General features: G+C 38.6%; 3 protein-coding genes across 3 annotated transcripts; 2 read left to right on the top strand and 1 right to left on the bottom strand.

The window, feature by feature from the left end:
* The first annotated feature begins 5,090 nt into the window (after window positions 1-5,090).
* On the top strand, window positions 5,091-7,328 carry LOC129938613 (protein cereblon). Its single transcript, XM_056046276.1, has 8 exons — window positions 5,091-5,260; window positions 5,326-5,568; window positions 5,626-5,694; window positions 5,756-6,233; window positions 6,293-6,692; window positions 6,753-6,855; window positions 6,917-7,013; window positions 7,070-7,328. Exons 1-8 carry the CDS (start codon window positions 5,242-5,244, stop codon window positions 7,263-7,265), a joined length of 1,605 nt encoding a protein of 534 aa, XP_055902251.1. The 5' UTR covers window positions 5,091-5,241; the 3' UTR covers window positions 7,266-7,328.
* Window positions 7,329-12,154: 4,826 nt separating this feature from the next.
* Window positions 12,155-17,048, bottom strand: LOC129942564 (E3 ubiquitin-protein ligase FANCL). The gene is made up of 4 exons (XM_056051563.1): window positions 16,854-17,048; window positions 13,630-13,725; window positions 12,622-13,575; window positions 12,155-12,560 (listed from the first exon to the last, which is right to left on the bottom strand). Exons 1-4 carry the CDS (start codon window positions 17,046-17,048, stop codon window positions 12,525-12,527), a joined length of 1,281 nt encoding a protein of 426 aa, XP_055907538.1. The 3' UTR covers window positions 12,155-12,524.
* A 3,016-nt stretch (window positions 17,049-20,064) lies between these two features.
* Window positions 20,065-23,263, top strand: LOC129942764 (uncharacterized). Its single transcript, XM_056051825.1, has 3 exons — window positions 20,065-20,218; window positions 22,686-22,796; window positions 22,916-23,263. The coding sequence occupies exons 1-3, from the start codon at window positions 20,149-20,151 to the stop codon at window positions 23,236-23,238; spliced, it is 504 nt and encodes a 167-aa protein (XP_055907800.1). The 5' UTR covers window positions 20,065-20,148; the 3' UTR covers window positions 23,239-23,263.
* The last annotated feature ends 427 nt before the right edge of the window (window positions 23,264-23,690 follow it).

The raw sequence follows: 23,690 nt of genomic DNA, 5'->3' as shown, positions 1-23,690 counted from the left end.
GACCAGCTGTTTTGGCATTGAGTGAAACCCAAGTAGGTGAAGATTCCGATCCTGCTGAATTTTTTATTCATGGGTATCGCTTAGTGCCCACACCATGGTCTCGCCATATATATTAGGAATGATGTTGCATATCAACTTTTACCACAATACGGTCATTGTACCAACTCCCTTTTTAATTTCATGTGGTTAAAACTTTCCGTGAATAAGCACATCATTCACTATTGTTTTCTTTATCGGAGCCCAAACCTGGACAGAGTTTCAACTTCTCAGGAATTTGATGCTCTGTCTGACTCCATACAAAGAATTGTCTCCCTGTATCCTCACACTGAAATCGTTATTACGGGCGATTTCAATGTTCACAATTCTTCGTGGCTTCGTTATTCGGGCCAGACAACGCCCGAAGGAATGTGTGCTGAGATTTTTGCTGAGTTTAACCATCTTACTCAGCTTGTCAATGAGCCTACTCGAATATCAGACGTTAACGGCCGAGCAGAAAATACCCTTGACTTGTTTCTCACTTCTGATCCTGATAAGTACACAATCAGTGTATTGACGCCTCTAGGCACATCGGACCATAGTGTTATATCTGCTAATTTCTCGTGTCAAGCAAATCCAGTTAAAGAAAGAGCTCCAAAGAGAACCGTTTGGCAGTACGAGAAAGCCAACTGGGACGGTCTCAATAATTTTTTCAGCATCTTTAACTGGTCGCTATGCTTCCTCGATAGCGACGTAGACTCCAGTGCAGATATGATTTCTAGTATGATTCATTTGGGAATGGAAACGTTTATCCCAAATAGGGTTAAAAGTATTAAACCCAAGGATAAATCATGGTTCGATTCGAGCTGCAAAGAGGTTATCAAGGAGAAAGAGGTGAGCTTCCGGTGTTTTAAAGCCAACCCAACTGAGGAAAACCGGAAAAAGTTTAAGCAAGCCAGGAAGGCCTGCAACACCTATATTCGAAGGACCAAATTTTTACATGACCAAAAATTACGGCGAAAAATACTGCAATGTCCCAAAGGCAGTAAGAATTTTTGGTCATTTGTAAAAAAACATGAGGAATTCTTCCTCTTCCTCGGTTCCTACGCTTGTTGTCAATGACACTCCTTTAGTTAGCTCTATTGATAAAGCTAACTTATTTGCAAGGCAGTTCGCCGAAAATTCCACCTTACCAGATAGTGTCATGACTCCTCCAGTTCTTGAACGCGTAAATGATTCTATGGGACCAATCTTTTTTCGTACTCGAACTGTGGCGAGAGTTCTTAAAGATCTCAACATTCATAAATCCGCTGGCCCAGATGGTATCCCCGCTATTATTCTGAAGAGGTGTTCTTCCACGCTAGCAAAACCACTGCGTAAGCTTTTCCATCTATCCTAATCTTCTGGGCTCGTTCCGAGTAGTTGAAAAACTGCATTTGTTCAGCCAATTCCAAAGAAAGGCGAATCTTCTTCTCCCACAAATTACCGACCGATAGCACTAACGTCCCTTCTTTCTAAGGTCATGAGAACGCTGATTAATTATCAGCTTAAGAAATATCTTGAGGAACGGAAGCTTCTTAATGACCGGCAATACGGCTTTCGTAGCAATAGGTCCACTGGTGATCTCATGGTTCATCTCACCGAACAGTGGAACAGATCTTTACATCGTTTTGGAGAAAGTAAGATTATTGCGCTTGATATTTCAAAGGCATTTGATAAAGTTTGGCATCTTGCTCTCTTATCGAAAATGCGTGCTTTCGGTATCGACGAATCTCTTCTTCGTTGGATTAGAAATTTTCTTTCGAACCGTTCAATACAAGTTGTTTTGGACGGATTCAAGTCTGAAACTCATAAAATAAACGCTGGTGTGCCCCAGGGCTCCGTTTTGTCTCCGACCCTCTTCCTCATTTTTATAAATGATCTCCTGTCTGCTACTTCTAATCCAATACATTGTTTCGCTGACGATAGCACTCTTAGCTTTTCATATTCGTTTCCAGACTCACAACCCTCCTCTTCGGATGTGGAACTGCAACGGCAAAATATGATTAGCTCATTAAATTCCGACCTACACAGCATTGTACAATGGGGAATAAAAAATCGTGCCGAATTTAATGCTTCGAAAACGCAATGCTGTCTTGCTTCGTTAAAGCGAGATAAACCGTCTTTGCCACTATCTATGAGTGGCACTTGCATCAACGAAACAGAAAATCGAGCATCGACGCAAGGTTTCTTGCCTCACCCTTTTTTACCGTTATTTTAACGGACTATGCTCTAGTGAAATAGCCAGTTGCATTCCTCCCCTTAAACAATTTAACCGTAATACCCGCGCTTCTAGGAATGCCCATCAGTTTACCCTTGAGCCCAACTTCGGACGTACTATGAAGTACAGAGATTCTTTTTTTAGCCGTACTACGCGAATGTGGAACGCCTTGCCACGCTCTATCTTTCCCTGTCATTGCAATGTTCAGAAATTTAAAACTAATGTACACCGACACCTCCTATCCAACCCTTCCCTCTTTTCCTAATGCTCACACTGTGTCTTTGGCATATTAAAGGTATAAAAAACTCTTTTAGTGTTTGCTAATTATAAAAAAAAAAAAAAAAAAATACTTTAAAACGGATCTTTGTGATTGCGTTCAATTTGAACTTTTCACCAATCTTGAATGTTTGAGTTTTATTTTTAACTAAATAAATTGTATTTAATTCGGTTTATTTACATTTTTTCTTAAAAAAAAACTTTGGCAGCAATATCTCACCTGCTTCGAGAATGATTTTAGAATGACAAAAGAACTGTTAGATGTCAAAATCTCACTTGCCGGAAAACGTTCAAAAATTCTTATTGCATGATCAACATAACTGGACAAACATCACCAGATTCTTACTTACTTACTTATTTAAGGTGGCGCTACAGTCCTGTGTGAACTAGGGCCTCACCCAACAAACTTTTCCATCTAGCTCGGTCCCTAGCTAGACGTCTCCAGATTCGCGCTCCAAGTTGGGTGAGGTCACCTTCCAATTGTGCGAAACACCTGATCCACGGTCTTCCTCTACTGCGCTGTCCTGTGGGTGTGGATTCGAAGACTTTCCCGGCCAGAGCATTGGTTTCCATGCGCTCTACGTGACCGAGCCATCTTATTCGTTGGACTTTTACCCTTCTGGCTAAGTCTACGTCGCTGTACAGCCCGTACAGCTCGTCGTTCCATCTTCTCCTCCACTCCCCTTCGATGCATACTGGACCGTAGATCACACGAATAACTTTTCTCTCGAACTGATCCAAGATGCTTTCATCCGCTTTTGTCATAGTCCATGTTCCTGCACCGTATAGCAGGACGGGGATGATAAGGGTCTTATATAGCAATACTTTGGTCCCTCGAGAGTGGACTTTATCACTCGATTGCTTTCTTAGTCCAAAGAAACAGCTGTTATCAAGAGTTATTCCGTTCGACGTGGTACCTTCCCCCAGCATCTGTTTTGCCTTGGGTCTAGAAACCCGAAATAATACCTTGGAAACAAGGAGGTAGTGGTTCTAGTCGATGTTAGCTCCTCAAAAATTTCGGACATCCATGATGCTGGAAGCGTGTCGCAATATGGTCAATCTATTTGACGGTAAATTGATCTGGAGAACTCCAAGTTCCTTTGTGGATTTTGAGATGTAGAGAACGCGTACTGGTTAACATGACGTTTCGCCCCGCAGCAAAATCTATGATCCTGAATCCGTTGGCGAAAGTGTTCACGTGCAGACTGTTTTCCCGATTATTTCACCAAAGATGTCTTCCCTTTCTAGCTTGGGTTCAAAATCGCCCGGACGGCACAACCCCCAATCTGGAGGGCCAGATTGTTAGTATAACCCCAAGGACGGGGAGCCGGATAAACCGCTCTTTATAAGGTGCCCTATAAGGTGTTTACTAAGTAATTCGGCCTCGCTGGAACTGTAGACGCCACCGTTGATTCCATCTTGGGAATTCCTCCGCTGTTGTCTGGATAAGGAGATGTGCCTTAGTGGAAACACCTCCCCCTCTCTCGTTTGCTGCCACCAACAATTTTCCACTGGGGTTGGATCCCAATCTCCAGTTGAGGTACTAGGCACCCGATGTTGACCACGGGGAAGTGAGAGTAGAGTAGAGAGAGTAGTGAGAGTAAGAGGTGATAGACAGAGGGGGGTTTTAAGAAAAACCTGTGGACACTTGTGTCCTCTTGAATGCACATGTCTACCACTTGAACATCCATCACCCGATTCACGTCTCTCAATATCAATATTGACTACATTTATTAGTATTGGTGAGCAAAAAGACCATTTCTATGTTCATCCTTTTCTATCTTCGAATTCGAACGTAGTCAGAACTACGTTCATACGTACTAAAACTTAAAAAAAAATTAAATTCCTTGTTGTAACCTTCAGCCGATAGATGGTGGGTAAGGTTAAAGGTATAATTACATTGTTTTATATTCAATTTAGAATTGGATGTTTTACTTTGGTTTGTACGTAAAACAACAAGAATAACTGATCAGATGAACATAAACAAAAAGTACGTATAGAACAAATAAAAACAACAAAACAACACGTGTAAACGTGAATTATTGTACGGTGTTAAACAAAAAACCCACTTTAAACATTAAACAATCAGGGAATGTTCACATTGTTTTTTTTTTTCTTAACTAGTTTTTTTTTGCACTCTGGGTCTAGGAGGCAGTTCACCAGGCGTCCGCAACAGGTTTGTGTTTTATTTAAAAGAAATGTTGTCAAGGCCTTTTTGGAATGATTTTGTTAAAGATGACATAACTGCAACCATTGACGTACTAGATACATATGGACTGCTCTTCTATACTTATTCTCATACAATTAGCAGCTTTCTTAAAATTCCTAAATTTCATCCAATTTTCAACCAAGTGTGAAAATTTAAAAGAAGTAGAAAAATTAATCGAACATTTTAACGCAATTCGCAAATGACCACAAAAGATTACAATGTGAAAGCAATTTTTAAAATAAACGGGTCTGATATAGCGGTGAAACTTTTCTGACAAGAATGACAACAGCCAGAGTGGTGAATAAATAAAAAAAGCCAACTATATGATCAATAAAAGAGACAAACATATACACCACAAATTTATATTTTTATTTTCGAGTTTCGTTCGACTTTCGTCTTTTCTGATGGAAATAAAAACAAAAATAAACTAAGGAAAATCTTAATTTCCTTTTGTATAAGAACTTTGAAAACCCACACAGAGTTTTCACAGCAAACTACAAAAACGCAATTAAAATATAAAATGGACTCAGACGCTGAAGGTAAATACATTCCAACTTTCCCAAAATTTCTATTCAATAAACGAAAACTAATCAAAACTTTAAAGTGGATGGTAATTCGGGAGATGAAAATAATATTGAAGAGAACTCAGAAGAGTCTCCACAAGTTCTTGCTACTGGATCACGAAGCAATATCGATATCGAGCCTCCGATTGTTTCGATCCAGAGACCTGGAACTCAGAATGCAACTACACGCAGAGATTCAAGCAGCAGCAGGAGGAGGCACAGTGAGCCCAATCGGAATGATACCAGCTCGTCTTCAGACGACGACGACAACGATGGAGAACCAAGTAAGAAATCACTCTCTGAGTTCTTATACATGATTCAATAAGTTTAAATGCCTTCAGGTTACTCCATACCTTGGGAGCCTGTTGAAGCTGCTCACATTTCTGACTCAGAATTTGAAATCGAAATTGGTTTGTGCCTCAAGATGTAATGATCTTAAGAAAAAACTTCTTTTAAAGTTCCAATTTGTAGAGCCTGACGAGCGAGATCTTACCGAACTTGTAGCACTGGAACGTTATTCTAATCTGGACGGTGAAGATGCCTCCGATGCAGATGCCGAGGAGCGAGCTCGTTCAAACGAAGTTCGTTTCGACACAAATCTCCCCGCCGAACACACGTATCTCGGGAATAATATGAATCGCGTCTCAGGAGTCGAGTATTTGGAAACAGGACGAATACACAAAATAATGCTCTTCATGCATCAACACATCGTTTTCCCCGGCGAGGTGCTGCCATTCATGATTCCCGGATTTATAATTGACTCGGACATAGATTCGGACAATGGTTTGTTGTTTGGGGTGGCGTTTGGTCATGTGCGTTGTCCCAAAACGCAAGCCATGTACGGAGTCACTTGCCAGATCTACGAAAAGGGAACAGATGAACGTGGCAATACGCTAATTAAGTCGAGAGCACTGCAGCGATTTATCACAGCCAATGACACAAGAAGAGAGTAAGTTTTAAGAAATTATCAGTGAGATGAAAAAGTCTTTAAATAACTCAAAAAATAAGGCATTTAGAATACATCACATCAAGACCACAGCTAAAAACCTTTGGCCATGTTAAAATCCTACCTGAAATCAGCCTACCTGACCCCCTGGCATCGATCAACATAGGCAGCATGAACAGGTTTCGAGATATACCCGGACTAGCCGGCTATTTGACTGATTTCCGAGCTACATCAACAATTTGGCCAAAGCATGTCTTCAATCAGTTCACCATCGGGACAATTATACAAAAAGTACTCAAATCTCTTGAAACAAACAAAGTGCAATCCATGCCAACTGACCCCACAAGGCTATCCTTTTGGCTAAGTCGCAATGCTCATATATCCGAAGATCAATTGAGCAAGATTTTCATGACTGATTGTGTAAATATCCGGATGAGGATGATTGCTGATTCGTTTAGTGACGTAAGCGTCCAATAAACAAATATGGGATTCTTCTTATTTTACCAATTGGTCAATTTCCAGGGCTCCGTATTTGTTTGTCGAGTTTGCCGCAATCCCATCGCACATTGTCGGGAGCTGTTTGCGATGTCAAAACATGGCGTCCAATCACAGTACTGCAACTCATGTAAGATTCTTCATTTGATACCTTTTTCTCTTCACTCTTTGCACGTTAATATTACTTCCAGCTGGATATATACACGAGACAAATACGGTGTATAAAGTGTTTCCAAATGCTATCACATTTAGCGGCGAGCCTTCAAGTGAATTCAGCTGGTTTCCTGGGTGAGTTAGTTTGTAGCTTAAGCTTATCGAAAAGTTTAAAAATAAAATGATTTCAGATACGAATGGCACATTATTGTTTGTAAAATGTGCAATCGTCACATTGGATGGCAATTCCGTGCTCATGAAGAGAACTTAAGTCCAGTTCTGTTTTACGGAATTACAGGGGCAAGTGTTAAGGTGTCGAAGAAAAATGAGACAAGAACACTGCGAAATAATCTTTTTAGTAATTTATTTCAATTAATTGATTTGTAGAATGTAAGAAAAATTATATACAAGTATTTACGTACATAAATAATATAATAATTATAAATAATATTATTTGCAAAAAACAGTTATTTAAGATGGATCGAAGAGAAACAAATGTTGCGTATTAACACGGTGTGAGAATTGATCGTGTTAACGTAAACTAAAAGACTGCGTTGTATGTAAGGTAAAAACTGTAAAACTGAACTGTTGCTCTTTAGCACCAAAACTAAAGTACCGCCCTTCACGCTAACTCGACTCAACGGTCAAATCCTATCATTGTCTTCCAGTGCAGATATTTGGGAGTTATACTTGACCCTAAACTAAACTGGAAACTAAATATTGAAGTACAGGTTAAGAAGGCCTGTGTTGCCTTCTACGCCTGCAGCAAAACTTTCAGAAAAAAGTGGGGACTTCAGTCGAAGATGATTTTATGGACGTACACAGCCGTAGTACGCCCTATCTTAACATATGGTTCGATTGTGTGGTGGCCTGCTCTTAGCAAATCCTATAACATTAATAAGCTAAAGAAGGTTCAGAGAACAGCTTGCGTGGGCACCACAGGGGCCATGCGTACTTGCCCAATTGACGCCTTAAACGTTATTTTGGTTCTTCTACCAATCGACATTTTTATGGAATCAAATAGCTGGTTGTCAAAACCTTACGGTCACAGCAACACTACGAAATTGATTCCCTCAGATATTATCTCGGTAGACACTGACTACTGCACTCCTACTTTGAACCTTAGTAAGGGTTTTAAGGTTATTTTCCCATCGAGAGAAGATTGAGAGGATGACATCGTGTCTTTACTGACGGCTCAAAGATGGACTGCGGAGTTGGTTCTGGGATCTTTTCTGAGCCCCTAAATGTAGCCAAGTCCTTTAGGCTTCCTGACTTTGCTAGCGTTTTTCAGACTGAACTGCTGGCAATAAGGGAGGCATGTAAGATACTTAAACAAAACCAAAACCGAAATGTGGCTATCTTTACACACAGTCAGGCAGCTGTCAAAGCCATTAACTCGGCCATATCCTTATCTAAATTGGTCCAGCAATGTCGCGATGAGCTTGCGAACCTGAATAATAACATCGGTGTCACCCTGATCTGGGTTCCGGGCCATAGTGGTATCGTGGGAAATGAACGGGCTGACGAGCTAGTCAGGCAAGGATCGGCCCTTCATAGCTCACTTGCGGAAATGGTTAACATTCCTCTTGTTGCTATGAAGAGTAAAATCTTTTCTATCTACCAAACCGAAGGTGGAGCAATTTACCCAACTGCATTATATCTAGGAAGATACGGCCCACCTATAATAAAACCAGTACAAACGATCTTCTGTTCAGGCCAAGGCAAGACATATCCAGGATTGTTGCGGTTTGTACCGGACATTGGCCTACAGGAGTTCATGCAGAGAAGTTGGGTATCTCTTACAACACTTTTTGCCGTAGTTGTAGTGACCAAAGAGAAAATGAAACGATAATCAATTTCCTCTACAAATGTCTTGCTTTGGCAAACACTAGAATGAACTTGATGAGCTATCTGAGACAAAGATTAGAGACCTAATCTTTTTTCTCAATGCGACAAAATGGCTCTAATATAATCGCTATAAAGCTTCTCTATACATCTTTCCCTCAAAACGAGTTTTTGGTATCAAAACGGTGCACTACAGCGCTAATTGGATCTCAGGCTACTTTGCCTTGAGATCGCCATTTCTATCTACCTATGCAAGGTCGACTATTACCGAGATCAAAGGCAGTGACTATTTAGGTGTGTATTTCATGTAAGAACTAAATATAGCAGAAAAGTCTTGAGTATTAACAGTTTGAGCGAGTTCATCACGCCAATCCTCATCATGGTTTAATTCGCCAACATGAGCCTAATATGCGCGAATGTCCCAACAGAGGAGAATGATGAAGAAACCAGAGTCATATTCTTCTAAGTATTGGGCTAGACATATGAGCTGAGCAGTGCCCTGGCTATGACAATAAAATTGTTTTAAGAGAATTCAGAGGAGAGAAGAGAAGAGGAGACATCTTTGGTGAAACAATCAGGAAATACCGCTTGAGCACGACGACACCACCTCCGAAAACGTATTCAGGCTGATCGATTTCTTTGCGGGGCGAGACGTTCTGTTAGCTAGTACGCAGTTCACACATCTTAATATCCACAAGGGGACATGGAAATCTGCTGATCAATCAACCGTCAACCAGATTGACCACATTGCGATCGACGCACGATACTTCTCCAGTATAAATGATGTCCGGACATTACGAGGGGCCAATCATTGATTTGGACCACTACCTCGTTGTAGCCAAGGTGCGGCTAAGGATATCCCGTTCCAAGCCAAAACAAAGAAGTACTGTGAGAAGTTTTTGACGTTAGACGGCTACAATCGCAAGAGACTGCCATGTCCTTTTCCGATCGAATCTCTAATATCCTCTTAAAGAGTCCTATGCTGCCTGCATTAAGCATTGAAAACTAGTGGCAACATTGCCTTGCAGCCATCAGAGATGCCGCCTCTGAAGTGCTAGGTTTCACACGGCCACCACAGCGAAACCCCTGGTTTGACGACGAATGCCGGCAAGCGCACGCAGCGAAACAAGAGGCATACAAAACGGCGCTGCACAAAAGGACTAGAGCTGCTCGGAGGAGAGAGGAACACCGGCTTCTTAGATGGAAAAAAAGAGAGCATGAGAAGCGCGTGATCGAGGAGATAGAGGGATGTCACAACAGGAATGAGATTCGTAAATTTTACCAAAAGGTAAAAAAAACCTCCCAAGGGTACCAGCCACGAACCGAAGCCTGTAAAGACGATCAGGGGAACATCGTAGTAGAACCGCAGTCGATGCTGAGAATATGGAAAGATCACTTCTCCAAATTATATAACGGCGATGACGAACCGAATTCCGCTGTAAGGGAGATAGAACCACTCAACCTCGGCGACGCAGATCAACAATTCCGCCTACCCGACCTTGACGAAGTGAAGTCAAACAAAGCTACTGGAGCTGACGGCATCGCTGCCGAACTACTCAAAGCAGCAGGCGATGACTTGGTACGGAGCATGCCCCAACGCATCTGCAAAATATGGTCGAAAGAAACTATGCCCGATGAGTTTAATCTAAACATTGTTTGCCCAATACATTAGAAGGGAGACCCTCTTAATTGCGCCAACTACAGAGGCATCAGTCTAATTAACATTGCATATAAGATCCTCTCTGCCGTATTATGTGAACGTCTGAAGCCGTTCGTCAACAACCTGATTGGTCCTTATCAGTGTTGCTTCAGACCAGGAAAGTCGAATATCGACCAAATATTCACACTACGGCAGATCTTGGAAAAAACCCAGAAGCTTCAAATCGATACCCAGCATCTCTTTATCGGTTTTAAAGCCGCGTATTAAAGCTTCTATAGGGAAGAGCTCTACCGAGCAATGTCTAGTTTTGACACCCCTGTCAAACTTATCCGTTTGTGCAGAATGGCGATGGAGAATGCACGCTGCTCTATCAAGATCGGAAAAGATCTTACCGATGCATTTGATGTCAAAAAAGGTTTTAGACAAGGCGATAAACTGTGACTTCTTCAACATCGTTCTGGAAAGAATTGTGCAAAACTGAACCGTCAACACTAGAGGCACAATCTTCCAAAGATCCATCCAATTACTCGGATACGCAGATGATATTGACATAATTGGAAGATCAAAGCGTGATGTCAGTGGAGCGTTTTTGAGCATTGCGAAGGAAGCGAAGAAGATGGGTTAAGTGGTCAATGAGGGCAAGACCAAGTATATGCTGTCATCAAAAATGGACACTGAACGACGACGTCTTGGACAAAACGTCACCATGGACAGCTATAACTCTGAGGTAGTTAAGGACTTTGTCTACCTAGGCACCGCTATTAATACAGACAACGACACCAGCGCTGAAATCAAACGAAGAATAACTCTTGCAAATCGCTGCTTCTTTGGACTTAAAAGGCAATTGAGAAGTCAAGTCCTCTCTCGAGCATCTAAAATCACCACCTATAAGACACGCATCATCCCGGTTCTCATTTATGGCGCTGAGGCCTTGACCCTGTCAAAGAAAGATGAGAGCGTCTTAGAATGCTTCGTGAGAAAATTCTTCGGGTGTTTTTTGGTCCGGTATGCATAGATGGAGAATGGAGGAGAAGATATAACGACGAACTGTACGGGCTGTACAGCGACACTGACCTAGTAAGCAGAATTAAAGTCCAACGGCTTAGGTGGCTAGGTCATCTTGAATGGCCATAAACGCTCCGTCCCGGAAGGTCTTCGGATACAATCCCGAGGGACGGCGCAGTAGAGGAAGACCGCGACACATGTGGCGCACTCAGGTGGGTGAAGACCTCAACCAATTTAGTGTGCGGAACTATAGACAGCTAGCTGGCAACCGAGCTGGCTGGAGACGCATGTTGGTTGAGGCCCAGGTCCGTCCCGGACTGTAGCGCCACCTTAAGTAAGTAAGGCATTGATTGTATATCCAAGGAATCTAACTTCTGGAATGCTAAAGACAAATTTTGGTGTACGTTTAACAATTTCGTATTTAGAAAATCTTTGAAAACTTTCGTAAAATTTCCGTTTTTCTGAAGATTTGGAATATTCCAGCATAGTTGAGTCCAATTAAGACTTTATCAAATAATCTTTGAAAACAGTTTCCACAATTCCTAAGTCCAAAGGCATTCATGTAATCCAAATGCAAAGGCATTTAGATTTATTGGAATTTGTTGATATGCTTTCAATAGGTACTTGAAAACACTTTGCTTCCATGGACAATTTGGGTGCCATCGTGAATATGACGAGCAATTTAATTAACCACAATTATTTGATAATTCAATGCTTGATAATTTCCGCAACACCGCCAAAAAAAATCTCCCTGGCGTGCTAGATGTAGCGGTAAAGACATGGGACTTGCTTATGGTTGATTTGCTCCAGCGAGTAGCATGCTCCCAAGTTATTTTTAAGCTATCTTGTATTTATTTCTGATGGTCAGCCCACACGAATTAATCTTCAAATGAAACTTCGGCGGAGTCCTGTTTATCTCAATATTTGTACAGGATTAACCAAATACCGCAATAGCAACTAGAAAGACGTGGTCGTAGTTAAAATATCTATCTGTAGACCGTGGATGTTCCACAATTTAATAAAGATAATGGCTTCAAATTTACAGTAACTCTCCCATTAAAAAAAAGACTTGTTTTGTTAGCTTTTATTTTTAATTTTTCTATTTTTCTTACTAAACTGCCAGACCAAAAAGTAAGCTATTTCAACATTTCAGTAAATGAGGTCGAAAGTTTCTGAAACAAAAATAAGCTCCAATTAATTGAAATAATCTCTTGGTTTATCTCTTTTACTTACACTTTTACAAAATGGACACGCTCCAAAAGAAACATTTAAAAACGTCTTTCCCTCGGTTAAAGTAGTAAACCATTCCTTCAAACAAATAGCATGATACACCAAACTACAGTTTCGATTATCACACGACACAAATGGAACATGTCCCTCGAGCTGATAGCAATAGCAAATGTTACAGCAATCCTCTGATCCCTCGATAGCCATGGGAAAGTAAGTCAATTCGAAGGTCCTCAGCAAGTTGGCATGAACATCCATTTCGGTGTCCCAATTTTTGAGCCCTTCACTGAGAGTGGGGCGAAGCGCTTCGACTTCATAAGTTGGTCCATACAAACTCAAATTCACCGGACTGGATGTGAACGGATCGAGGACCATTTTCACAAAAACTCTGTCTTTGAGTTTGAATATCCTCCAATTGTCTTTAGTGTTGGGATTTGGCGGCTGGACCACATAACATAATTCATCTATGTCAGCCAAATTCGTGTAGAAATCTTTGAGTTCTTCGAGAAATTTCAAAAATTGATCCAAGAAGCTCTTGATTGATGAACTGCTGGAGAGTAATAGTTGGTCCCATTGAATGCCTCTGGGGAGACTATGGTCAAATATTGTGTAGTTGTTTGTGTCGTCCAGCCCCAGCTGCAAGTAGTGTCCTTTAAAATGGTTGAAGTCAGTGAATCGTATGGAACCGCATTGAATATTGGTGTAGATTTTGTAGGATGTGGATTTTAGTTGAAGGATTTCGTGCTGGGCATCAAAAATTGAAAAGGGTTTCTCGTAATTGACGGTGTTTGACTCTCCCAAAATGTTTGGTATTTCTTCAATGGCACGACTGACTGTCCAAGAGGGATCGAAATTGCTGCTTTTAAGAACAGTTACAGAGATTCCACTGTAGACAAGTAGATTGAGTTCCTTTATCGATGGGTAATTGGGACAAATCAACCGAACCCGATATCTATTGTTCTGGAAGTCGAAAATAATCTTTTGCAGAGCTTATTTCCAAGTGAATTATCTTACCTGAATCCGAATGCTTCCTGTTATTTCTGATTTACCTTCGGTTGACTGCAAAAGACCTGGATACTTCAGAAGCAGTTTTTTTAGTGTTTCAGTTTGCTATAAAATTAAACTCTTCTAATATTATTTGTTTTTAGTTGGAGATATTAATACGAAGTGTACCATAGTAGAAGATATTGAATAAATATTATTGTGCAAATATTTTCTTCACAATTTCTCAACTGAAATTGAAACTTTTGGTCATTATTTTGTATTTGTTTTTGAATTTTCAATTTCAAATTCGAATGGCAAAATGACAGTAGCCATCTGTCAACTCAAGTTCAGGTTCTAAGAATATATTTTTGGGTATGTTTGTTTAAACAATTTTGGAAAGTGTTCTGCAACTGGAAGATGAAGAGTGGATTATTAGACAATCATTACTCGCTGACATTTAAAAATAAAGTAAAATTTTTTTATAAAATAAAATAAGAAAATGTTTATTGATTTGAGTTTATTTATTTTTTTTTTTTTTCAAATATAGTGGGGCTATTCATTTACTTAATATTTATTGTTTCGATACTCATACCCAATGGTTTGATTAGGTCAAAGGTTCTGTACATGATGAAGTAGGACACATTAAGGCCAGTTTAATGGCTCTTTCTGATTCCACATGAATCTTGACAAGTTTGGGTCCCTTACGAAACGTGAAAGACTGATTGTTTTAATGTGATTGAGATCGATAGAATGTATTGTTGTACTTTACCATTTCTGACAAGTTTCTGTAAGTTCTCTATGGCCCGGCATCCAGCAAAGGTAAATATTAAATTATTGTGCCATCTCCATAATAGATGATCGACAGTTATGGATTGTTGTAGATATTTTATAAGAGAAAATACGGATATCAGATGTTGAAAACATGTTTTCTTTTATCGCCAAACGTTCAGCTTGGAACTCGCTAGAATGATTGGGAACGCGGAATCAGAGACATAATTTCAGTCTTTTAGAGTACACAACGCCACAACAGCCCTTCATTTGTCTATATTTGGTCAGTATTCCCTATGCCTATGTAAAAGCGGATCGCTTCGTATAACCCCATCTGCGGTCCTGGATACTTTACTCTACCTAACATCTTTTGATATACTTAGCAAACAAATACATGTTATTCGCCTCACAGTTTCATTCTAGTGGGTTTACAACAACATTGACCACTCCGTAATTCTTAAATATTTATAATAAATTCCAAAGCTAGGAGTAGCAAACTACACATACCTTCCAGATTTTTCTGGAAGGATAGGGCATCCCTAGAAGACGCGTAGATCCACTTTTACACAGTAGATCAAAAACAAATAAAGGGGTTGGTGAAGGTTCCAGGCGGAACTTTTGGCGATTTAAGAAGTCTTCCCCTGGCTTAAAGAAAACTTGATATCAACATCTGATATCCAGATTTTCTCAGATAATGCTATATGTAAATCAGGAGGAATAACATCACCACTTTTAGGATCCCGAAAAACATCTGGACTACACTAGATTTCAAGTAATCAAGGTTTCTTGCTATCTCGTAGCAGAGTGCATATAAGCTCCATAATCGGTGTCATAACCGGGCACTACCTAATAGGAAAGCACGCCACGCGGCCAGGCGTATTCTCAAAAATGATTAAGCACTTAACATAAAGATAAGATTTTGCGCATCTCATACAAATTTTCTTTAATGTCCTCGGGGACATTTGGCTCACTAAATTTAAATTACATACTTAGCATGCATGTTGTAGTACCCGTGGCATGATTGTGAGTTGGACTGTCATGCCAGAGGTCTTGGGTTCAATTCCTGCCCGTGCCATCTGAAGTTTTTCTCACGGATATTGCCTATTGCCAAGAATTGACCAATCCTCCAAGAGTAATTCTTGTAATGAAAAGTGCTTTCTGAAATAAGCCGTTTGGCTTAAAACTGTAGGTCCCTCCATCAATGACAATAATACTCGCCTACACTAATGGGTGAGAGCTGTAAGTCACTAGGCGCTAGTTCTCAACCGACTGTTGCGCCACCTAATTTATTAACTTCCCATAGGGAGTTATTGTAATGGGTCCGATTTGTAAAATTGAAAATTTTGACATTTCTCGACGTTTCAAGGTCCCTAAAGACATTTAGAAAGATGTCTGTGCGTGCGTGTATACGTACGTTCGTACGTCCATACATCCGTACGTTACGTTTTTTTGTCGTCCATAGCACAAGAACCAGAAGAGATATCGACTTCAAATAAATTTTGTATCCACTGTTAAATCGCCTGAAGTTTAAGAAAAAATCACCACTTAATGACGCAAGGAAGAAGCAACGATCGTGTTTCGCGAAAGATCACAGGAGCTGGTATGTGCAAAATGAAATGACCTCAAATGATCACGAAAGGTTATTTTTTTTTCGACGAAAAAAATTAACCTAGATGGGCCAGATGATTACAATTATAATTTCCATATCCTGAGGAGAGTAGTGATTTTTAGAACGTCACCATAGTAAAGAAGAAGGCAATATCGTCTTTGGTTCAATTTTATTTAATGGCGCTATAGACTTGGTAGTCCAAGATACCAAATGACTAGGAAAACTTACAAGGCATTGCTGAAATCAGTATTCCTAAATATTACCGATCTTTTTGGGCCAATTCCATGGATTTTTCAGCAGGAAAACGCTCCCATTCACAGACCGAGAGTTAAAATCCCATATTGCGAACCTAAACTTCCACTTGCTGCCTTGACCACTATATTCCTCGGACCTTAACATAATTGAAAATGTGTGGGGCTAACTTACGCGTAAAATACTGAGGGAGGGAAGCAATACGATGACGAGGAGCGCTAATTCATGTTACCAAATTGGCCTGGAGTGAGATTTCTCTGGGCTACTTGGAATCGCTTTATAAATCCTTAAAAGATATAATTGTTGAAGTTATTTTCACGGCTGTGGTAGCATACTTTATTAAAAACCTAATGAAAGCTAAAAAACATAACAAAACACAAATACTTGCATTTTATATTCATTTATTAGATGTGCTTTTAATATTTTCGCATATTCTTGACTCAATTAACAATTTTCCTTGAAAGTTCCGTGAGCTGAATCTCTCCTTTACCCAAAATTTTATTGTTGTGGCTAAGGAGTAAAATTCCAAATTTTAGCTTGTTAATTTTCTTTATTAAAAAACTTGCAAAATAGTGCTTTAAATTTCTGAAAAATGTATTAAATTTTTAGGTTTTTACTACTTTACCTTTCGTTTCCAGAAGTGGTTTCCGAAGTTTTCACATGCAATCCAGTTCTTCCTCAAAGCTTCAGCACTGTCACAGAAAAGTTTAATTCCATTATACGAGCCAAGAAGGAAATTATTTGGTGTTAAGGTCTCTTCAGTATCGACTGGGACATAGGTCAAATGCCTAACATTGATAATGTGTTTGACTTCGGCCATCATACTTAGGAGTAGCTCATCTTTGGGGTTTCGAGTAGTTGTTATTTGCCCAAAGGCTTCTTTAACTTAGCGAACGTGTTGTTTCCAGCTACCTCCCATATGAGGAGAAGCTAGTGAGATGAATTTAAAGTATGTATGCCCTGATTCATGACTTTCTCCGATAGATCGTTAATATTCGATAGGCTAGCAACTGCATTCTTAAGTTCTTGGTTTGCCCCCTTAAAATTAGTGCCGTTGTCACTCCATAGCTCAACAGGTTTGCCTCTACTGGAACGAGAGCGCTAGGATACAGGAGTCGCTAGACAGGCTATGTCCGACCTCTATACGAATGACTCTGATAGACGTCTCCAGACGTCTCCCCCACGGCGACAAACATAGGCCTGAAGTAATCGACGCCGACATAAGAAAATGGATTCGTAAATGACTTGAGTTTTGCAGGAGGTAGGTCTGCCATCAATGGGGGTTTAGGTTTTGCTGTATCAATTACTCTTCGCCAATTATCTTCTGGTAGGCATAGGAATAGAGTTCCCTTGTACCAACGACTATCGGACTGAAGATCAAATTTGGTATTCCATTTTAGGGCCTCATCGGCAACATTTTCACCGGTTGGGATCCATTGCCATTCTTTGGGATTAGATTCTTCTAGGATCTCACCAATTCTAAAAGCTACAAATTGTTTGAATCACATACAGTCTTTCTTTATCCAGCTGAGTGCAGTTTTCGAATCTGACCAAAAATAACTTTTATGTATTTCCACGGTGTGTCCTCTTTTGATCGATTTGGCCAACCTCACTTCAAGTACGGCAGCTTCTAGTTCTAGGCGTGGAACTGATATAAGTTTTAAGGGAGGAACTTTTGTTCCGGAGGCTACTAAGCTACATTCGATTTATTCCCCTTTTACGACACGCAAATAGGCAACTGCAGCATACGCAGACATGCTTGCATCAACAAAGGTGTGAAGCTCGACGTGGCATTAGTCGTGGGAACTTATTTCGAATAGGTAGTGCCTCCTGATTTGTAGCATGTCTATTTACGGTAAGAGTTGAAGCCACTGATATCAGCTTTGGAAAGGCTCAGATTTTATTTGTAAGTTCCAATCTACATTACTCCGCCACATTTTCTGCAGATTTTCAGAAGTACGAGGAAATTTAAAATCAGCCCCAGGGGATCGAAGATACTCATGAGCGTCTTTAAAATTTTCGTGGGTGCTCGTTGACCTATCACCAAGCTACTCGAGGATGTTATTTGAATTGCTAATAAAGTTCTAGATTTGGAATCCACTGCTTTCGTGTATTCTAATCACTTCTTTAGCCAATAACACTGCCTCTTCTTCCGTGTCCAAACTATCTAGATAATGATCCACATAATGATTTTTTATAATCGCTTCCACTCTTCTAGGCTGTTGCGAAAGTTATGCCGAAGCATTCTTATTTTGAATGTACTTAGCGCAGTACGGCGAGCACGCGGAGCCTAAAAGCATTTCTCGCATCAGATAATCTTCAAATTTTAGCTAGTTTATTAGGATTGACTACCGAAAATATTGGTAGATACCAGATCCTAGATAAGCTTGTTCTTTGTAATCTTTCGGGAAAATCCCTTCTCTACATAATAGGCGATTTGTTTTTTCAGTTTGTCTTCGAGTAAAGGATTTCTTTTAAGTTGCTTTTCAAGACATATAAGCCGACGTTCAGCTAGTGACCTGTTGTAGAATAGTATTCTCATGCTTTCAAAGTAAACCAACGGCGTATCTTCTCCCATTGTTGATTGTACTTCCATCAAAAATAGCTTGGGCCTTCTTATCATTTGAATTCATTAGAAATTTATTTTGTACTGAACCGATATTTTCGATTTGGAAGTATTCCTTTACGAGCTCGTTGAGTCGTTCATCAATTTTAACCTGACAATCACATATAAAAAAACTTATAAACTCAATGTGAATAACTTTGCCATTTTTATTATTTCTGCATGGTCCAAAAACTGCCCACCCTAAACGTGTTTTGACAGCTAGAGGCTCATCGACATTTGATTCTCGGACTTTTTGGTAATTAACTAAATTGCAATGTGAAGTCCGATTAGTATTCGAGATTGAATATCATGATACGACCTAGCAGTTATACCTTGCAAGTACTTGAAGCGTTTCTGGATGTCATCAAAGCCTATGGTTTGAAATGGTAATTCAAGTGAATCTATAATTCTAACTTGAAGAAGCGAAAGATTTTGAATCTTCTTCTGATCGCTGAATATCTGATGTCCAATTAAGGCATAATGGATTTCTTTCACCATCGTATGCATTTATGAAAATTTTGTCAATTTCAATTTAACAATGTTCGTTTCTTACCGTTTGAAACGTGTGAGCAGCATATTAACTAATAATTGAGATAGAATTAGCTTTTAACTGTAATCAATCTTTTCAATTGATATTAGAAAAATAGAACGTACATTATGTACTTTTTCAAAGAAATACTAAAACTGAATATCGCTATTATTTGTATTTGTTTGGTAACAGTGGCATTGATCCGCTCCCATAATGTTTGGTAATACAGAAATGTGCATCTAGCTGGACGGAACTCTTATTGAACATACTGATAGTAAATTCTTTCAATATTAAATGAGGGCACCCGATATATTTGTCAAAAGAATTTTTTTTAAAGAACGAATACATGAAGAATGCTATTACACTAACTTCAGCTGTAATTTATTTCACAAGACTGAAAATAGAAAAAAAAGCCGACTACTACATCGACCAGTAGCCTCAATAACATTTTATAAACAATAACTAACTTTCGCAATTTTATTTATGAAAAGAATCAAAAGACTAACAAAATTGTAGTCAATTGTTTGATACAAAATAAAAGCATCTAAAACTCTTATCCTATGTTAGCCCTAAATTATTTAAACATGAGTGTAACAGAAGTTGCTGGTTGCGAAGATGGTGCAATTTAAGAAGTTACTTAAAAGCATAAGTTATAAAGAACCAGGACAGTTATGAAAATGAGTTCTTATCAAAAACTTGACTTTATAAAAACTTGATTTCTATTTCGAAGATTTTCACTTAACGTTTTTTCTTTGAACTGTGATGTCTGGAAGTTTTACATTTTAAATGTTTCGTTCAGTGATTTTGTGTTTCGCTATTTTTGCTGTATCTATTTCTGCAACCAATGTCAGAAGGTGTAAGTTAAAACAATTTTGTGTACACCGTTCCACTCATTATTTTTTTTTTAAATAATATTAATATTTGAGATATTTTAAAAACTTTATTATCGGCTTGAATGACTTAAACGTTAACTAGCACAAACAAACTTGAAAGTTAGGCAAGTTTCTAGTACTTAAACGCCAGTTGCCAACAAAACTGTCTTCCAATTAAGGCAACTTTATTCGAAAATTGGCTAGAAAATTAGTCAAGAAAAATCATTCTTTCTTCACTTGATAGCAAAGTCAAGTGCACTTATGTCAAAATGACAATTGATTATGTTTTTTCAATTAACTGAAAGCTAAACTTTATTACTTTATTTTCTGCACAATTCTATTTAATGTTTTGCGTAGAAGAAATTAAAAATCTTCGCGATACAAAATGGAAGTCATGATGAACTTTAAGCTTGCCTAAGGATTGTTTTGCAGAGAATAATGTTTTTGATAGTTCTCGTACGATGATCTGAAGGCATAGGTTAGTGAAGTATAGTTCCAACTTTGAAATGTATGACACTTCGAAAACTAATTAGTTGCCTCAGTCAAAATGAACGTTCAAATAATGCGGGTGACTGCAAATAAAGTCCCTTATGTTGTCTGAACCTTCCCAATGTTAAATTTACTGAATAGATGATGATTAGCGAAAGGGTACGTTCATAATTCAAAATTGTCAAGTCAAGTCAAGGAAAACCCTTCCTAATCTTTAAAATTCTTATATGGAACATGAAATTTTGGAACATTGCCTTGTAAGCTGTTGGCACCGCACCGGTGCAAAGATTATCCACTATTCTGAAGACATCCTGGAAGACAGAATACGAGGGTCGTTTGAAAAGTAAGTGCGAAAATAAAAGCTGCTTAATTTTTTTGGATAAACCGTTTTAATTTTTCGACGAATAGTCTCCATTCAGGCTTATACACTTCATCCAACGCTGGTCTAGTTTGTTGATCCCTTCCGAACAATAGGATTTGTCCAAGTCTGCAAAGCAGCCATTGGATTCTACAATCACCTCCTTGGTTGAATGGAATTTGTTTCCCGCGAGCCATTTCTTCATATTGAGGAACAAATAAAAGTCTGACGGAGCCAATTCTGGAAAATAGGGGGATGTGGAAAGATTTGGAATCCTAATTAAAAAGAAAGAACTTTTTTGTGGACCAGTCGTGGACGTTTCTCTTTCAGCTCGGTTTTCAAATGGTCCAATAGCAATGAATAATATTCACCTGTAATGGTTTTACCCTTCACTCTTCTCTCATTCATCACCAAATCATGGATTTTATCAATGATTTCTGGAATTGTAACCTCAACAGGGCGTCCAGAACGTTCAGCGTCTGTTGTGCTCATATGCCCCCTCCGAAAATTTTGAAACCACTTGTAAACTGTTCAATAGAAAGTGCGCAGTCACCATAATGTTTATCAGGCTTCTGTTTAGTCTCCTGAGGAATTTTTCCTTTCATAAAGTAATGTTTAATCAACACACGAAATTCTTTTTCGTTCATTTTGTTGACTTCCTCAATTCAAACGAATGTCAAACACAAACCAATAGATCGACCTGGCTAAAACTTGGTGTGCATACTTTCAAGACATGCTACTTACTGTAAATAGCCTCGATAGATATGCACCAGTAGCGCCATCTGTCTGACTTTGCACGGACTTTTCAAACGACCCTCGTAAGTTCGTTGACGGCTGCCCAAGTGTCACATTGGTCATTTTATTCTTTTATTGTTTTTCATAAGATGGTGAATGCAATTCCAACGTTTTCTTAGAGCTGAAAAGTTATACATGTATAACTGATTAAACGAAGCTGTTGACATGTTTCTAATGCCGGTCACATTTAGTATAATTCATTATTATACATTTTTTCAAAAACTTTTGACCATCAGAAAACTTTTGGTTTCTGTTCTCAACTGCAGCGCAGAGTCATTTTTATCTATTATTATTTTATTAAAAAAACAAATTAACCGATGGTTATGGGCCAAATGTAAAGGAAATAATAAAAATAATTTGCTTACATAACCACCTAGGCTCCGTTCTATAAGAGATAAAAGCGCAAAATTTTAAACGATTTAGTAAATTGTTAAGTTAATTTTTAGCCATTTACTAAGCTTTAAAGGTAATTAAGCAAATTTTAAGCATTTTGCTAAAGTTCAAACCACGGAATGCCTACTTTAACTTTTAGCAATTTGCTGAATCCATATGACATCTGCAGAGCAGTAGATAAAATGATCCACTCTGCAGTTGAGTATTCCAATAAATAGGTCCGTTTAATTGTGTTTTCTTTATTCAATTTCACGAACTGTCACTATTTAGACATGTTCGAATGGCCTTTTTTAATAAAAGGAAGTTAGCAATTTATTATGAATTCTATTGTTAATTAGGTAATTGCTATGTTTTTATATATAGGTTGTTTACAATTTTGCACCAAATACATTTATAAGTTTTAAAATTATTTTTAGGTACGAAAAACAGACCCTTCCCACTGTCAGTTATTATTGAAGGATGCGACATTATGCCATGTGAAGCTATAAAAGGAAATGTTGCAGTTATGACAGCTACATTTGTTGGAAGTATGAATTTATATTGTTTAAGATTTTTATAGTCATTAATTGCAACAACAAACGATTCTTAAAAATACATATGCTTTCATTTGTTGTTCTTTTTTGTTTCTTGTTTTTATTAATTTCAGCACACGATGGCATTAAAGCAATTACTACACAAGCAAAAGCTTCAGTTGTTGGCTTGACAGTTCCGTATATTCTTCCCGAAGACGTTGCTAATGTATGCGCCAATTTAATGGATGGAGCCACATGTCCAATTAATGAAGGCGACGTTGTCACCTACAGTTTCAAGTTTCCAATAGATCATTCTGAACCTGAGCTTTCTGTTAAGATGGAAACTTCTTTTGTTGAAGATGAAACTTCTGAATCCATTGCTTGTTTTGTTGTTGATATTAAAGTTAAGAAAAGCGATATTGATGATGACTCTCTATATGAAACTAATATTATATAAATAAATGCTTAAATCTAAATATTTAGTTGTGATTATTTTTTTTTTAAATTTATATATGAAAGCAAGTTTAATCAAGACTCGCCCCTACGAAGCATTTAGGCGAATCTTTGCCCCAGTCCACTCCTGAGAAAACTGCTAACTTATGTGGTATTGCATTACATTTTCATTGATTAACTTTACAGTTTTAAACTGTCCACGCGTTGGTACAATCATTTTCGAAATATACATTTTGCTTAAGAATTATAAATATTCCATATTTGTGTTACAAATTAACTAATCGCAAGAATAACATAAACAAAACTGTTATCGACAATTCGATAAGAAAATAAAATTCGAACACCTGTGTTTGGCCCTAATTATTGGGCACCTGTCCACTTAAAATGTTGTTATTGGATTATTTTTATTAAGAGGATGGTATGATTTTTAAAAATTACTTAACAGAATATTTTTCG

This window comes from Eupeodes corollae, chromosome 1 (assembly GCF_945859685.1).
Source record: "Eupeodes corollae chromosome 1, idEupCoro1.1, whole genome shotgun sequence".
NCBI classification, from domain to species: Eukaryota; Metazoa; Arthropoda; class Insecta; order Diptera; family Syrphidae; genus Eupeodes; species Eupeodes corollae.
Note: the sequence above shows the minus strand (reverse complement) of the source record. Positions and strands in the feature narration are given on the sequence as shown.

What these genes read in the sequence shown, in the direction of transcription:
- LOC129938613 (XM_056046276.1), top strand. An exon ending in CGACAACGATGGAGAACCAA is followed by an intron (nt 5,569 to 5,625) that starts GTAAGAAATCAC and finishes AAATGCCTTCAG; the next exon opens with GTTACTCCATACCTTGGGAG. An exon ending in AGAATTTGAAATCGAAATTG is followed by an intron (nt 5,695 to 5,755) that starts GTTTGTGCCTCA and finishes TCCAATTTGTAG; the next exon opens with AGCCTGACGAGCGAGATCTT.
- LOC129942564 (XM_056051563.1), bottom strand. Translation starts at nt 17,048, where the DNA reads ATGGCCGAAGTCAAACACATTATCAATGTTAGGCATTTGACCTATGTC. An exon ending in ACCACTTCTGGAAACGAAAG is followed by an intron (nt 13,726 to 16,853) that starts GTAAAGTAGTAA and finishes TTAATTTTATAG; the next exon opens with CAAACTGAAACACTAAAAAA. An exon ending in CAGGAAGCATTCGGATTCAG is followed by an intron (nt 13,576 to 13,629) that starts GTAAGATAATTC and finishes TTCGACTTCCAG; the next exon opens with AACAATAGATATCGGGTTCG.
- LOC129942764 (XM_056051825.1), top strand. Translation starts at nt 20,149, where the DNA reads ATGTTTCGTTCAGTGATTTTGTGTTTCGCTATTTTTGCTGTATCTATT. An exon ending in TGCAACCAATGTCAGAAGGT is followed by an intron (nt 20,219 to 22,685) that starts GTAAGTTAAAAC and finishes AATTATTTTTAG; the next exon opens with GTACGAAAAACAGACCCTTC. An exon ending in GACAGCTACATTTGTTGGAA is followed by an intron (nt 22,797 to 22,915) that starts GTATGAATTTAT and finishes TATTAATTTCAG; the next exon opens with CACACGATGGCATTAAAGCA.